The sequence below is a fragment of the Scyliorhinus torazame genome, chromosome 18 (genome assembly GCF_047496885.1).
Source record: "Scyliorhinus torazame isolate Kashiwa2021f chromosome 18, sScyTor2.1, whole genome shotgun sequence".
Classification (NCBI taxonomy): domain Eukaryota; kingdom Metazoa; phylum Chordata; class Chondrichthyes; order Carcharhiniformes; family Scyliorhinidae; genus Scyliorhinus; species Scyliorhinus torazame.
Window position 1 is genome coordinate 1,892,360 of NC_092724.1, and position 18,016 is coordinate 1,910,375.

An 18,016-nucleotide genomic window follows, 5' to 3' on the forward strand; every position below is an offset into this window, starting at 1 on the left:
AGAAGGATGGGTGAGTAAATTTGCAGATGACACTAAAGTCGGTGGAGTTGTGGACAGTGCAGAAGGATGTTACAAGTTACAGAGGGACATAGATAAGCTGCAGCGCTGGGCTGAGAGGTGGCAAATGGAGTTTAATGCAGAAAAGTGAGAGGTGATTCATTTTGGAAGGAATAACAGGAAGACAGAGTACTGGGCTAATGGTAAGATTCTTGGCAGTGTGGATGAGCAGAGAGATCTCGGTGTCCATGTACATAGATCTGTGAAAGTTGCCACCCAGGTTGAGAGGGTTGTTAAGGCGTACGGTGTGTTAGCTTTTATTGGTAGAGGGATTGAGTTTCGGAGCCATGAGGTCATGTTGCAGCTGTACAAAACTCTGGTGCGGCCGCATTATAGGAAGGATGTGGAAGCATTGGAAAAGGTGCAGAGGCGATTTACCAGAATGTTGCCTGGTATGGAGGGAAGATCTTATCATAGAATTTACAGTGCAGAAGGAGGCCATTCGGCCCATCGAGTCTGCACCGGCTCTTGGAAAGAGCACCCTACCCAAGGTCATCACCTCCGCCCTATCCCCATAACCCAGTAACCCCACCCAACACTAAGGGCAATTTTGGACACTAAGGGCAATTTATCATGGCCAATCCACCTAACCCGCACATCTTTGGACTGTGGGAGGAAACTGGAGCACCCGGAGGAAACCCACGCACACACGGGGAGGATGTGCAGACTCCGCACAGACAGTGACCCAAGCCGGAATCGAACCTGGGACCTTGGAGCTGTGAAGCAATTGTGAGGAAAGGCTGAGGGACTTGAGGCTGTTTTCGTTAGAGAGAAGAAGGTTAAGAGGTGACTTAATTGAGGCATACAAGATGATCAGAGGATTGGATAGGGTGGACAGTGAGAGCCTTTTTCCTCGGATGATGATGTCCAGCACGAGGGGACATAGCTTTAAATTGAGGGGAGATAGATACAAGACAGATGTCAGAGGTAGGTTCTTTACTTGGAGAGTAGTAAGGGTGTGGAATGCCCTGCCTGCAACAGTAGTGGACTCGCCAACACTAAGGGCATTCAAATGGTCATTGGATAGACATATGGACGATAAGGGAATAGTGTAGATGGGCTTTAGAGTGGTTTCACAGGTCGGCGCAACCTCGAGGGCCGAAGGGCCTGTACTGCGCTGTAATGCTCTATGTTCTATGCTCCACAGGTCCTACATCAACAGTTATAATACAAAACACACTGAATTCGAGGAATCAATATCTCCTTTGGACATAGTTAAATATTCATTCATAATATTAGAAGTCAGGTCCCAGGTTCGATCCCGGCGCAGTGGGTTAGCACTGCTGCCTCACGGCGCCGTGGTCCCAGGTTCGATCCCGGCTCTGGGTCACTGTCCGTGTGGAGTTTGCACACCGACATTCCCCCCGTACCTGCGTGGGTTTCGCCCCCACAACCCAAAGATGTGCAGGGCAGGTGGATTGGCTATGCTAAATTGCCCCTTAATTGGAAAAAATTAATTGGGTACTCTAAATTTTAAAATTCTAGGGGCTGGTTTAGCACAGTGGGCTATATAGCTGGCTTGCACTGCAGAACAAGGCCAGCAGCGCGGATTCAATTCCTGTACCAGCCTCCCCGAACAGGCGCCGGACTGTGGCGACTAGGGGCTTGTCACGGTAACTTCATTGAAGTCTACTTGTGACAATAAGTGATTATTATTATATATATTAGAAGTCACTTTTTGCACTTGGTGTGGATAGGTCTGTAATCTCATTGGTGGATTTAGGTTACAAATCCACATACACAGTAACAGAATTGTCTAATCCTGTAACCTCACTCCATTAGACTGGGCAGTTGAAGAGTAGCTTAAACTAAGCTGAATGTGGTTTGGAGAAAGCTACATCAGGACAAAGGCACTCCGAATATATAGAATGCTGCAGTTAGGACACTAGCATTAAAGTATAATTTGCAAATCATACATGGAACAGATTATAATAGTTGTAGTTAAAGTAACATGTAAAGTATGGGGCAGGAAATAGTGCTGCTTGGTAATTGACTGGTCAGTTTTGTTCTGATTGTAAAGGAGGTGTATTTGATCTAATGTATATTTTAATTCCACAGGTTTACTGTGAATAGGAGGATATTTGTGGTTGGGTTTGGCTTGTACGGATCCATTCATGGGCCCACAGACTATCAAGTAAATATACAGGTAAAAATAAATACTTGCATTTGTAGAGTATAGGCATGCCCTCAAGCATTTTACAGCCAATGATGTACTTTTTCTTTTGAACTATAGTCATTATTGTCATGTAGGAAACATGACGGGCAGTTTGCTCACGGAAGGGTCTCTGACATGAATATGACATTAAACACGTAGGGTGCGATTCTCTGCCCGCATTGCACTCGTGGAGAATCCTGGGAGAGCCCTCCCACGGTCTTCCCAGCAGCCTCTGTGCCTCGTGGGATTCACCCAAGTCCCGCAGGGCGTCGGTTCAGAACTCCGCCCAAAATAGGCAGGCCCAATAACGCTCACAGAAGTAGGTCTTAAACCTACTTAAGACCCCCCGGCTCGATATCCACCGGCCATCCCAGGGAGGCTGCAGCCAGGCGCCGATCAGTTCTGGTCCACAAGAACGTGGACCGGGCGGAATAGCACTGGGAGGTCTCTCGGGCCATCGGAGTCCCCTGGGTCGAAAGGGTCACTGCCGAGTGGCCCCCTGGCCCTCCCTGGAACATGGTTACCTTGACACTGCCACCCTGGCACTGCCAAAGTGACTGGAGCACTTTCAGGGTGGCATTGCCAAGGGTCAGGGGGCAAGTGGAGGCGATGCCCATGAAAGGAGAGTGGGGGGGGTGCTACATGGCCATCAGCAGGGGCCTCTGGGAGGTTGGGGGGAGTGATGGGTGGGGGTCCTAGAAGATAGAGGGGGTGCTGTAAGGGGGATTATGGCAGCCCCCCCCCAGTGACCACATATGAAAGCTGTCCTCACTTGGGGGAGGTGGGGGAGTGCCCATGTGTGTGGGGGGGGGGGCGGGGGACATTGCCCATGGGTGGGGGGGACACACAAGCTCGCTTAGTGATCGAAATGGCGGTCCGATCTCTGAGTTTAGCTCCCCAGTGCTAAAAAAGTTCTAGTGTGGGGTAAACCAGTGAGAAGCTTCCCCAGGGTTCAAAAAGGTGACTCAGTGTCATTGAATAGCCGGCGGGAAACTCTCGGAAAAACCTGCCCCGGAAAAACCTGCCACAAATTAACTTGGAATTTGTTGGGGGAGAGTCACGGCCGTAATGTTGCTTAGGATAAATATTTTTATTTTTTTTTAGAAAATATTCTATTGAGGCATTTATAATTTTAACAATTTTACCCATCAAAATTTGAACAAAAAAGGAAAATGCAACAATATAACCAACAAACCCTCTGAGCACAAAACCCCAGTCAACATAGCTTACACAAACTGCCACCTTCCCAAACCACCCCTTCATTGGTTCTCCTGCCCTTACCTGTCTCTCTCATGCCACCCCCGCTCCCTCTGCTGACAGCTTAATTCTTCTCCAGAAGTCGATGAACGGCTGCCACCTCCGAGCAAACCCCTGCAGCGATCCCCTCCAGGCAAATTACATTTTCTCGCGTTTGAGGAAACCCCGCCATGTTGCTAACCCACACCCCCAACTTTGGGGGCTCCAAGTCCTTCCACCCTAGTAAGATCCGTCTCCGGGCCACCGGGGAGGTAAAGGCCAGGACGTCGGCCTCTCTTCTCACCCCTTGGGCTTCCGACATGCCAAAGATCGCCACCACTGGACTTGGCACCACCCTCACCGTCAATACTTCTGACATGACGTCAACCCCCCCCCCCCACATCCTCCTCCTCAAACAACCTGCTCATCCGGGCTGCAGTCATGTGCGCCCTATGGACCACCTTAAAGTGGATCAGGCTGAGCCTGGCGCACGACGAGGATGCATTAGCTCTCTTCAGGTCCTCCTCCCATAACCTGGCCTCCAACGCCCCACCCAGCTCCTCACCTCTCCTATCGGGGCTCCCTCCCACTCCATCAGCTCCTTATCGATCTCGGAGACCTGCCCCTCTCCTACTCCTACCCTCGACACCACCTCATCCTGTAGCCCCTTGGGCGGCAGGCGCGGGAAGGTCGAACCTGCCTCCGCACAAAGCCCCTCACCTGCAGATACCGGAACCCCCCCCCGGCAACTCAAATTCCTCCAGTTCCTCCCAAGCTCGGGAAACCCTTATCAGTGAAGGGATCCCCAAATCTCTCAATCCCTGCCCGTTCCCAAACCCCCCCCGGAGCAAACCACTGGTTATCATATATCGGTGTCCACCCCTCCAAACCTCATGTGCTGCCTCCACTGTCCCCACACCCTCGGGGCTGCCACCACTACTGGGCTTGTGGATTAACGAGCACCCCCACACACCAAAAACCTCCCATAAGGATTCCCACTCCACCCAATCAAAGGCCTTCTCTGCGTCCATGTCCACCACCACCTCAACGTCGTGTCCCTCTGGAGGCATCATGATAACATTAAGCATCCTCTCATGTTGGTTGCCAAGTGCCGCCGCCCCTTAACAAACCCCGTCTGGTCCTCCCCTATTACCCCTGGGACGCAGTCCTTGATCCTTGTGGCCAGGATCTTTGCCAATAGTTTGGCATCCACATTTAACAGGGAGATCGGCCTATACGACCCACAATTTTCCGGATCCTTATCCCGTTTTAAGATGAGGGCGATCGACGCCTGTGACAACGTCGGGGGGAGCACTCCCAACTCCGTTGCTTCATTTAAAGACCTAACCAGCAGCAATCCCAAAACCCCCGAGAACATGTTATAGAATTCCGCCGGGTACCCGTCCGGTCCCAGGCCTTACCCGATTGCATCGTCTCCAACCCCTCTACTACTTCTGCCAGTCCAATTGGGGCCCCCAAGCCCTCCACCAGCTCCTCGTCAACCTTCGGGAACTTCAACCCTCACAGAAACTCCCTCATCCCCTTTTGCTATAAAACTCCCTAAATACCCCATTCACCCCCGCTGTGTCCAGCACCGTCCCCAGCACCGTGTCCCCCCCCATTCACCCCCCGCCGTATCCGGCACCGCGTGTGTCCCCCCATTCACCCCCGCTGTGTCCAGCGCCATCCCCAGCACCATGTCCCCCCCCCCCCCATTCACCCCCCGCCGTATCCGGCACCGTGTCCCCCCCATTCACCCCCGCCGTATCCGGCACCGCGTGTCCCCCGTGTCCTTGACTTTCCCAATTTCTCACGCCGCCTCCTGCTTCCTCAACTGATGCGCTAGCTTCCTGCTCACTTTCTCCCCATACTCGTACACTGCCCCCCCTCACCCTTCGCAACTGCCCCACCGCCTTACCCGTGGTTAACTGCCCAAACTCCATTGGCAGCCACTGGTGTTCCTTTAGCAGCCCTTCCTCCAGGGCCTCAGCATATCTCCTGTTCGCCTGCAGGATTTCTCCATCAGCCTTTCTATCTCCACCCGTTCCGCCTTCCCCCTGTGTGCCCGAATCAAAATAAACTCCCCCTTGACCACTGGCTTCAGTGCCTCCAAAACCCTCCCTGCCGTAACCTCCACATGTCATTAACCTCCACATACCCCCAGATGGCCTTCCTCACACACCTCGTCCTCCGCTAACAGTCTCACATCCAGCCTCCATTGCGGGTGCCCCCCCCCCCCCCCAATGTGCACCATGAACCCCCGAAGCTCCTGAGCTGTAGCCAACACCCTCCCCAAACTCGAGCTCAATCGGCCCAATCTCTGATCCAGGACCGTATTAAAGTCCCTCCCCATAATCAGTTGATGAGAGTCCAGGTCTGGAATCTTCCCCAGCACCCACCTCATAAATTCCACATCGTCTCAGATCGGGGCATAGATGTTGACCAATATCACCGGCATCCCCTCCAATTTCCTGCTTACCATAACGTACCTCCCTCCAGAGTCCACCACTATATTTCCCACCCCAAACGCCATCTGTTTATTGACTGCCAAAGTCCCTCTTGGGCCAGCGTGTGGCCTGTGTCCCGCACCACCTCAGGCCCGCCCTCGGGTGCCCCCCCGGTCACTGATCTTCCTCCTTTACACTTTAAATATCTTTCCCCTGTCAGCAGCACTTCCACCCCTCCCAGAGCCGCCAGCAACAACCCCTGCCCCCATTCCCTCCACTGACCTTCCACTCCCCACTGCGCTTCTGTGAACTAGCCCGCCCAGCTAGCCTGGCAGCCCCCGCCCAGCTAGCCTGGCAGCCCCCGCCCATGCTGCCTAGCATCCTACCCCCTGCTGATTCCCCCCCCCCTGCTCGAACATTAGTGCAAACAAACCAAAACCAACTCCTCCCCAAACCCAAACAAAGAGATCAACCCCCCCCTCTCTTAACAAAGGACAAAAAAAAAACCTGAAGCTGAAAAAGAAAGAAATGGCCCCAAACATAAATTAGCCGTAACATCAGAACAGCATCTCCACCAAAGTTCAGTGTCCACCTTCTCCGGCCAGTCCATTGTATCTGACAAATTCTACCGCCTCGTCCGCCGAGCCAAAGAACAATTCCCGGCCTTCCAAGGTCACCCACGGACGTGCCGGGTACAGTAACCCAAACTTCACCCCCTTCTTGTAGAGGGCTGCCTTGACCCTGTTGTAGCTCGCTGTCTCATTGGCCAACTCTGTACGCAGGTCCTGGTACACTCTGATTTCACTGCCCTCCCAGGTGCAGTGCCTCGTCTGCCTGGCCCACCTCATAATTCGTTGCTGTCCAGGAACCGGTGTAGCCGCACCACCATCGCCCTTGGCGGCTCGTTCACCTGCGGCTTCCTCATTAGCGCCCTGTGCGCTCAATCCACCTCCAAAGGCTGTGCAAACATGCCCTCCGAGCAGCTTCTCCAGCATCCTCCCCACGTACGCGCCAACATTGGCTCCTTCACTCCCCTCCAGCTGGCCAATGATCCTTATGTTCTGCCTTAGTGACCAGTTCTCTAGGTCCTCGAGCTTCTCCTGAAGCCGCTTTAGCTGATCGCGCATCAGCCCCATCCCGGCTGCCATCGAGGCAAACTGCTCCTCGTGTTCCCCTGACGCCACCTCCATCTTCTGGATCGCCTGACCCTGGGCCGCCAACCTCGTCTACACGCAGGCGACCACCGCCCTGATCGAATCCACCGCCTGGGCCAGGTACTCCAGACTCTCCTTCTGTTGCTGGGTGAATTTCTCATTTAAGAAGCTCCCCAGTTGGTCTGTCGACCACAGAGCTGCCAAGGCAACCGGGGAAAAGGTCTGAAAAAACTGCCATGAGCGGCAGCCACCAAATGGGCGACCACTCACTCCATGGCTGCCACCAGAAGTGGCACTTGGGATAAATATTGTTCAGGATGCTGGGAAGAAGTCCCTTGCTCTTCAGAATAATGTGGTACAATCTTTTATGTCCATCTGAGAGGGCAGTCGAGGCTTCAGTTACACTTCATCCAAAGGATGGTATCTTAATTGCAGCAGCCCCTCAGCAATGCACTGTGTTTGGCTGGGTTAAATTATTTGGAGTTTGAACTGAACCCACAACTTTCTGACTTTTGAGAGGCGTGTGCGTTACAAACTGAGCTATCTTGCTGACAACCGTACTGTGTAATTATTGCCAATGCTCGCATAACTTGCTAATATGCAAACATAAGTTTGTGACAAATCAGCAACGAACAGAACTTGTTCCTGGATGAGCTGAGAAAATAGTGAAGGACACGAATACACCAGAAGTGAAAACATTTAAGAGTAAATGGAATTAGGTGAGAAAGGGAAATAACTGCATTCTGTTTGAAGAACTTAAACCTTTTTTAATACATTAGAAAAGCTCATTTCATTTAAGTATGATTAAAATAATTTTCTTTAAATTCATGTAATATAAAATAAAATTACAGATTTCTACCAGATCATCTCCAAAAAAAAAAAGACTTGACGTTTTAGAGATGTACCAAATGTTTCTTTTTAATTGTCCTGGAATATGGAAACAGCAATGCCACAATTATTGCCCTTCGCTGGGTTTCTTGAGCAGGTGGTGATGGGGTTTTCCTTAAAGTCCTGCAGTCCTTGTGGCAATGATACTCAACAGTGGACTAGGTAGGGATTTCCAGGAGCAGTAAATTGACTAGTTAGGATGGTTCTGTGACTTGAGAGGAATTTGGATGTGAACCAAGTTCCAACAGTACAGCTCTTATTCCTCTTGTGGTAAAGTTTGTGTGTGTGGGAGACACTGATTGACGAGTTGGCGAGTTGCTGAGGTGCATCTTTTACTCTCGTGAAACATTAGCACTAGTATAAAACTATACTGAAGAGCTACATTTTATTAAGACTAACATTTGACAAAGAAAAAGCTTCTATTGTGATAATGTCAAATTGGTTTACTTTGATATTCAAACTTAATCTGGGGACTAATGTTTATTGGAAGATGTTGAAGGTATGTGGTTTGTAATTTGGGGTGGCAACAGTCACCAGCTGTAGACCAAATTTAAAGAACATATAATGACATTGGGAACACTGATCTAAAATTAGTCTTAAATTACTTCAAAGCAGTTTATGATGGGAAAAAGAAAACAAGGATTCTTAAACAGGGAGGATGTTATCTGCATATTCAGTGCATACATTTTAAGAAGTTGGGCGTGTGCACGTGGGCGGCACGGTAGCACAGTGGTTAGCACTGTTGCTTCACAGCCCAGGGTCCCAGGTTTGATTCCCGGCTTGGGTCACTGTCTGTGCGGAGTCTGCACATTCTCCCCGTGTCTGCGTGGGTTTCCTCCGGGTGCTCCGGTTTCCTCCCACTCGTCCCGAAAGACGTGATGTTAGATGAATTGGACATTCTGAATTCTCCCTCAGTGTACCCGAACAGGCGCCGGAATGTGGCGAGTAGGGGATATTCACAGTAACACTTCATTGCTGTGTCAATGTAAGCCTGCTTGTGACAATAAAGATTATTATTATAAAGATTATTATTACGCGCACACACACAGTTTTGTTTGTGTTTCATCCTTCTGTATTTTTCACCTAGAGAACAACTGGGTTTTGGTGTTTCTAATAACATTGGCTGCACAAACTGTTATTTGTTACTCATTCCCAATTAACGCTCTGTGCTTGTGCTGCATTTAGGTTAATTTGCATATGACTACAAAGGATGCAAATTGTGTACATTTAGCCTGTCTTCATAGTAATAGCTTTGTTCAAATTGATTTGTAAAATTACAGATGCTCTAAACTGATATTCGTAAATTGCAATGTATGTTTTGTTTTAGATTATCCATACGGACAGTAACACAATTTTGGGACAGAATGACACTGGATTTAGCTGTGATGGATCGTCCAACACTTTCAGGGTTATGTTCAAGGAACCAGTGGAAATTTTACCCAATGTTAACTATACTGCATGTGCTACATTGAAGGTATGTCACCAAACTTGATCTTTAAAAACATTGTTAATTCCTGGGAATCAGTGATGAATTATAAATTACAAAATTGGCAGTTAATCAATTCATGAATTTCATGGAAGATCATTCTCAATATTCCCACCATGCTAATAGCTACTGGCAGTAACATAAAATGGAAATGGAGACAAAATCTAGCACGAGAGCAAAGTTGTCATCCAAATATTTGCTGAGGTTTAATGTCTTTAAATCATTGCTAAATATCTGCCCTCCACTTTCTCCCCCTATTCTTTCACATCTCTCCCTCCTCTTTGTTTCTGCTTTCTCAAAAGTAAACTGATACATTTCTCTCTCCTTGTACCTGTTCAGATCATTTTGATCAGGTGGCTGCTATATACCTTGTGGAATTTGTGCTTTCTCCATTAGCCAACAGTAAAAACATCTTTATAGGCCCTCTTTACCCCCTTCCCAAGTGGGAAAGTACCTTTATTATATCTTCTCTCCCCATCCACTGCACAAAAAAACACCCCCCTTTGGTAAATTAATTGAGTACGTGTGAGTTCAGTATATGCTGATTCAACCTGCATATTGCATGATAGCATGTATAACCTGCTGTGTCTTGGCTTGTTTGACGAGCATTTTACTGTTTTCAAAATTAATTTCCATTGAGTAACCTTCACCGCTCAATTAAAGATGACCAATTACCTTTTGCAATGCTACAGTATTTAGCACAAATTTATTTTGGTTTCCTCAATTCCCAAAGATGGTTTTGGCAATAATTCTTGATATGTTTATATAGGGGCCAGATTCACACTATGGAACAAAAGGACTTCGTAAAGTCATCCATGAATCTCCGACAACAGGCACAAAAACCGTCTTCACTTTCTGTTACGCTGCTGGAAATAATAATGGAACATCAGTAGAAGATGGACAGGTTCCGGAGATTATCTTTTACACGTAGTCGAGCTCAGTGAACCCTCAAAAAAGACCTTGGATAATCTGTCAAAGACAAACTGGTTGTATGCTACTGTATATTTGAGATGAAGAGCAATGTGCCCACTGCTGGGCACAGGTTTTGAATATTGTGCTTTATTTTTAAATGTTATTGGCTGGCAATGTAAAAACAGAGCTTTTCTTTCCTTCCCTCCAGCTCCCTGTTACAGAACGTGGGAGTATTGATATTGTGGTGCCAATTCTCGAAGCAGATATTTTGCTTACTGATGTGTGAAAAGCACTTGTGTAACCAGGGCTGTAGCAAAGCTGAGTATTTTAAGCCTTGAAGTTTCAGTTTAAACAACCAAAGCATTATTACAATGAGGAAGGACCTTGGTGGTGGTCAACAAGGCCAAGACTACATAAGAGGAGAACTTCAAATGAGTCTGTAGCACGTTATTCTGTATAAACCTTGGATTGGACCAGCAGCTTGTGACACAAGGAACAATATTAAGATTTTAAAAGGGAAGTGTGTTAACTTGTAATGTTTAATGAAGTGAATGAGTAAATAAACATGAGCATGTTCATCAGCACTAAATTGTAACTAGAAAGTTGCAATATGTACAACCCGTTTTCAGCTAAACAGTCGCTAACGTTTGTAAATGGTGTACTCAATTCAGTAGGAAATTAGTCAGACTATTACCATAATTGCTGCCAGCTATATGTGATTCCAATTTCTAGGAAAGTCGCCTTTATTAACCGCATATTGTAATCAGTGGTATAGTATAAAATTAACACACATTCGCACCTACCAAGATAGCACTGCAAAATCTTCATGCTTTTCCTAATTAAAGGTGATTTTGTATTCCGTTTAATTAACTCAGTTACTAACTGGAGTACAAAATAAATATAGGTCTCCACACATTCAACATTCAATTTCTAGCCTGTTGTGCTACCAATTGCAGAGTGGAGCACTTTGAATTTCAGTGGAGATGCTGTTGCGTTGCTAGACCTACAGACTGAATGATCAGTTGGAACTGGTTGGAATCAGAATAGTTGCATATCTCGGGACATGTGGACATAACCACGACAGTGTGAAGTAGAAGATGCCCTCAGAATAGGAGGCATAACAGCATAAAAGATGCAGATTCAGTAAATCAGAAGAATCTAGGGTGCTGGGGCAAATGTCACAAAATAAAACGGTTTAAAATTAAGATTATGTTGCCCCACTCAACAGCTGACATACCTAACAGCCCTTTGTGCTAACTTATTTCAAGCTTTTTTTCTAGAAATCCTGTACTGTTGTTTCTCCGGGGTGCCACTTTGATGTAATTCTTGTAATAATTTACTTAGTGGCTTAATTTCTCTCCTTCCCACACCCAATCAGCACCCTTTTAAGCCTGAGGTAATTTGCAAAAGTCTGTTATTGTAGAAGAATGTAACTTTGTTATGAAGTGATATATTGTGCAAATTGCCACGTGAGGGTAACTCTGATATCGCATTGTTTTCAAATTATCACTAAAATAGCATTTATTTTTAAAATGTGCATGAATTCACACTTGAAACAAATATATATTTCAGCAATGGATGAAGCTCCTGTACTAGTGCTAACCCCACATTGAACCCATTTACTCCAATCCCTTTTGAACCATTCGACGTGAATTTGAACCACCGACCTGGCTTAGTTTTAACAGCACACCAACACAAACACTCGTACCCAATGAGTAATGCAAAGAGGATGGTCTATGTTTATTTTACATTTTGTGTCTTATCAACTGTGAACAATAATGCAGTAATAATATTTCAAAACGTTTGCTAAATGTTTAACCTATTTTAATGCCAGCATGATTGTGGGAACACTATCTTCTCAAGGATGCTCCCTATTGTATTTAGAATGAAAGTGGAATCATTTGCATGTTTTTTTAATTGCCTTGGTGCTCGAGTGCAACTCTTGCGTACATGTTGCTCTACAAAACACCATTGGATCATAATGAAACTAGGTGTAGAAAACTCCTTTTGTAACCAATGACATTGTATTTACATTTTTTTTATTAACACAAGGTTGCATGTACAAGGCTAGAAATCGCAAAGGTGCTAATTGGTCACCCATCTAGGTGTAAAACATGTAGTTGTGGCCATTTGAATTCAATCCTTGCCTTGTAAATGCTACTTTACTTTTATGTTGCAGAAATCAGGAAACCAATTTGATGCCTAAGCCTGTGTGTAAATTTTTGGGTTTCCCACTGTTATAAACCAGATGAGAAGATGATTTGCTTTTGTGGTACAAGATCTCTCTTTCTTCTCTCTCTCTCTCTCTCTCTCTCTCTCTCTCTCTCTCTCTCTCTCTCTCTCTCTCTCTCTCTCTCTCTCTCTCTCTCTTCCCCCCCCACCCCACACACAGACGCGCGCACACACACACACACCATGACCCTTAATAATTCTCATGATTTGTAATCCTCTCAACCGTTTTCACTTTACCATTGATAAAGTATCTAGAGAAGTAGAAAGCTGATTAATTGCTAGTGCTGTGAAAAAGCGAACACACAGCTTGCTTTTTACTCTTGGATTTGATCCCCTTTAAAGTTAACCTTCTGATTGGTTTATATTGAACTGTAGTATCTGCCAGGCAGAGTACACTTTAGTGCTGTGACTGCCATTTTTTTAGATTTCATTTTAAAATTGGTTTGAACCTAAAAAATACTGTTAAAATACCTGTGTAGTTTGGGAAGCAATTTGCATTGCAACAATAAATTGTTCTAAAGTAGCTTAAGCAATGCTCAAATGCACAAAAAAAAGAATTAATGTATCTGGAATAGAAAAAGGTATGATGCTAAAAATGTGGGGATGTCGTAAATTGTTTGTTACCCAACCATTGGTAAACAATCTCCTAATCTCTGAATTATTTGGGACAACCCTTAGAAGACGGGAGACCCATCACTGATGAGCAGAATCAGAGTGATTTGTGTCACAAGGACAGCGTTTATTCCGGTTACTTTATGGTACCTTTTTTTTCACAATTTCAGACAGTGACATTTACAATTGTTCATACTTGCTGATCTATTGGGCTGTTGAATTTTCAGCCATAAGTTCATATTTTCTTAAATGTTGTTCTAAACTGAGTAGTTGTTCTACACCTATAAGCAGGGAGCGACAGATCTGAAGAAAGTTATTTGATGCGACCAAAACGGACAAGTGGCTGGGCCTACAGGCTGCTCGTAAAAAAACACCAGGTTTTGCCTAATTTTTAAGCTGGATGGTACCTCTTAGTCGATGCTGATTTCTAAAGTGTCATTACTGTGTGAATTGTTTAAAAACCACATATACTTTTTAATCTAATCGAATCCGCTACCAAGTTGAACTTTGTTTAATTGTTAAACTGGAATAAGTACTTCACACCTGCAGTTAGCTACCAGGGTGACGCACTGAAACTTAAAAATGCTTGTTGAACAGCAACTTTGATGTGGCCCTTTCATCAACCAGTAACAAGCCATGGCATTACTTCAAATAATTTTTGCTTATTTAGACTATGAATGTATCGGTAATTTTATTTTAGAAACTGCCTGTTTGCATTCACAAGCAAATGTATCATGTAAATTCAAAAGGAGTACTTTAGAATCTTAGATACTGTATGATGAATGTATATGATCAGTAAACTTATCCTAAATGTATTTTCACTTCATAAGCTTTGGGAGTGCATTTTGTCAAGATGTCTACAGTTCAGCAAGACTGCAGTGGAAATGTGCCGTGTAGTGTGTACGATTGTACCAGTGTAAAGTTCACAAAACTCAGTATATCGACTTCAAAAGGCCTTGTATTTGAAAGCCTCAAGAAGGAAATTAAAAACCTTGCAAATAAGCTTTTGTTACAAACTGAAACACAGTTAAGTATCCAAACATTCCCAAAAGGGATAAAGTGACAATATGATTCAGACTATATCCTTTATAGTATTGAGCACCAAAAAACTTTCTCCAAATTAATTTTGATGTCAAAGCTTTGTAGTCATTGTGGGAAACCCCCTTGCTCGCTTTCGTTATCCCTGTGTAGGAAAGACACTACAGAGGAAATATCTGTATTGTGCTTAACTGGGTGATTTACAACACTCAAACTCTAGGTGATGCCATGATTCTGATTCAGTCCGAGATTTTATGTATGTTCTGTTGTCAGTGGATTATTTTGAGTTTAAAGGAGTAGTCTAACAAATCAGCAAATGCAGTAACTCCATTGCCGTCTCTGGCCATTAGCATTTTTAAAACTGAAATTCCATAGCCATGAAATTTAGTTACTACATATTAATATGCACTTTACAAATCACTGTAGAACCATGATCTTGTACAGATCGCTGTTTCTAGCAGCACCATTAGTTGGCCATAAGTAGCACTACAGTGCCATCCTGTTAGACGCATAGCAACTTAGAACCACAGTGTGTTTTCTTCATATCTCATTTTTTGTGTCTATAATGCTTTTGACAGATGCACAAAGTTCACGGACTGTATCATAATCTAATTGCCCCTTGCAGTTAGGGAAGAAAACCAATTGGTCAGTGAATGTTGGGAGATTTTGGGTATGAAATTAAAAGTTTGTTACAGATCTCACTTTTTTTTCTTTTAAAATTTAGAGTACCCAATTTCTTCTCCAATTAAGGGGCAATTTAGCGTGGCAATCTAACTAACCTGCACATCTTTGGGTTGTGGGGGGTGAGACCCACGCAGACATGGGGAGAATGTGCAAACTCAACACTGACAGTGACCCAGGGCCTGGTTTCAAACCTGGGTCCTCAGCGCCATAGTCCCAGTGCTAACCACTGCGCCACATGCCGCCCTTCAAATCTCCTCACTTGGCACTGGAAATTCAACCCTGTGTAACTGTGCAAAAAAGTAGTTTTGAATATTTGCGTGAAAGTTACATTAATGGCATTAAGTGTGTAAGAGTGGCTTGTCTTCAAGGCCATGTATAATACTATTGCTTATACTGGTCTGAAGTAATATATAGAATAATAAATTGGTAGGAGGGAATTAACCTAGCAATTATTCCATACAGGGGTTCTGGTTGAAACTTGAATGATGCATACGTCTTCTCAGCCCAGAGACTCGATTTTACTCCACTCCTATCTATTATTTTTATAATATAATACAGTTTGAATCTTATTCATGGATTTATATAAATTCCTGAATTTAAAACTGCTTCAAATCCTCGAGTGATGTTAATGTGTGCATGTTATAAGTAGGGATGATGCCATTTCAAAGAAAATCACTGGCAAACAAATGTGGGTTAATACATTCTAATATTGGTATGATCGCTGAAGTGCAAGCTCAAAAAAGTTGTTTCACAAATCTACTTTGTTACAAATAAAAGTTTTAAAAAATCATTCCTGTGTATAATTTACTTTGTCTATATATCCACAACCTTATTACATTACCATTTTAAAAATAAAGTTTGATATAAATCCACTTCAGTTGCATACCTTGCACAAACATCTTCGGTTTCAAATACCTTGCTTTAACCTAAAATCAATTATTGCTCTTTTTTGTTTTGTAAATCTGTCTTTTGTAATAAAAGACACATTTATGTAATTGCATTTCATGTAGCACCTTTCATTACCCTGAAGATATCTCCAATTTGGCATATCTCATATAGACACAGGCAATCAATTTGATATGAAAACGTTCCATAAACACCAATTACTGATTGATTAGGTTTTGGTGACGTTAATTGATGGATGAATGGTGGTGAGCTCTGTTCTTGCGATAGTGCCATGGAATCTCTCACCTATTTCAACATATGTGAAACCAAAGAGGAAGGGTGGTAAAGGTATGCTATGAATAACATTGGAGTAGTTATGACGGAGTTTCAAGCATACGTAGGGGTATTAGTAAATCCACTCAATACGTCAGGTCACTGCAGAGCACTTACTGCTGCAAACAGAGCGCTGAACTATACAGCCAAATGTAATTTTGAACAAGCCTTTCTTGAATTCGGGTATGCAAAATATATGGATCTGGCCTATATCCTCTTCATCTGGTTTGCAAAGATCTGGTTCCTTTGTTCCATTACTTTAGCCACAAAACATATTTGCGATGTTATTTTCTGGCAATCGGCACTTTTAATTTGCCAGTCTTCCAAAACATTAGAAATCCCCTCCATGTAACATTTGGAGGCAACAGGGTATTAGGGAATTTAGGACCTTTCACGAAAAGGGGAAATATGCAAAGCAGCAAATGGATTCAAAAACTTGGACCATACTGAGAAGGTATACACTGGCAGTGATCTGTCAAGTTCATATGTGACCCACAGATTTCAGGAAAAGGAACAGAGTGCTCTATAAAATGGGCACCCTTGCATTTGGGAAGGGAGAAGGGAAGTCAAGGAAGAGGATTGGTCTTCCAAGAAGGCATTTTTGCAGGAGCTAAGGGCCATGATGTCGGTTTTGTAAACGGGACCCATTGAAAACCTGCAGTGGTTCCTGGATGGGAAGTATTTATCTCGGCCTCAAAATAAATACAAGATTGCACCCAGAATGTTACCTTGTTTGCTCTTGGCATCAATGCTGATTGATCTGCTAAATGTTTCCAGGATTTTCTGTTTTTATTTTACATTTCTTCTGATTGTAATGATGGATATAACACAGTGGTTAGCATTGTTGCTTCACAGCGCCAAGGACCCTGGTTCGATTCCTGGCTTGGGTCACTGCCTGTGTGGAGTCTGCACTTCTCCCTGTGTCTGCGTGGGTCACCTTCAGATGCTCCGGTTTCCTCCCACAAGTCTCGAAATCCGTGCTTGTTAGGTGAATTGGACATTCTGAATTCTCCCTCAGTGTACCTGAACAGGTGCTGGAATGTGGTGACTAGTGGATTTTCACAGTAACTTCATTGCAGTGTTAATGTAAACCTACTTGTGACACAAATAAAGATGATTATTATGTAGAAACAGTTTCCCAGTCGGGATCAAAATAGCCTGTGGTGCTGGATCTTGGTGGTAGGGTTTTAAGCTAGCCCAAACCGATTCCAGCAAGTTGGCTTGTGTCAATAATTTAATGATGTACCCGGCGCACCTTGCCCATTCTTTAAGAGTATTGATCCAGTTGAGGGAGCTGGAGTTGAAATTGGGTTGCTTGGGTGTGCAGCACTTAAGAATTACCAAGCTACTGAAAGGGAGACAGCTGGTTTTGGTTTGGAAGCCAACGAAACATGGCTGGAGAAAATCCCCAAAGTATATCTTGGCAGGGAGGAGGCTGGAGATTTTACCAGCAGTGGTGGTAATGAGGAGAAAGTCTGTTCCTGGGAGGGGGGAAATCCAACAAATAAAGCTAAAGGAGTCAGGTGAGAGATTTCCATTCCGGTAGATCAATGAATGCTGTCTCCATGCATCAATATATTTTTTGAAATAAATTTAGAGTACTCAATCATTTTTTTTCTCAATTAAGGGGCAATTTAGCAAGATGTTTTGTGGCCAATCCACCTACCGTGCACATCTTTGGGTTGTGGGGGTGAAACCCACGCAGACACAGGGAGAGTGTGCACATGGACAGTAACCCAGGGCTGGGATTGAACCCGAGTCCTCGGAACCGTGAGGCAGCAAAGCTAACCACTGTGCCACCCTCCATGCATCGATCTGAGTTCTCTAGACTGACAAAGTATGAAGTAAGCAGGAAGTACCCATTCAAAGCAAACAGAACGGCTGTATTCTGCACTGT

General features: G+C 44.6%; 1 protein-coding gene across 1 annotated transcript in view; it reads left to right on the forward strand.

Moving 5' to 3' along the window:
* LOC140394891 (BTB/POZ domain-containing protein 2-like) overlaps positions 1-15,691 on the forward strand; it is a 64,503-nt gene extending 48,812 nt beyond the window's left edge. Inside the window, 3 exon segments of the mRNA XM_072482048.1 lie at positions 2,116-2,203; positions 9,265-9,411; positions 10,193-15,691. Of these exon segments, the coding sequence (XP_072338149.1) occupies positions 2,116-2,203; positions 9,265-9,411; positions 10,193-10,354 (397 nt within the window). The 3' untranslated portion in view covers positions 10,355-15,691.
* The last annotated feature ends 2,325 nt before the right edge of the window (positions 15,692-18,016 follow it).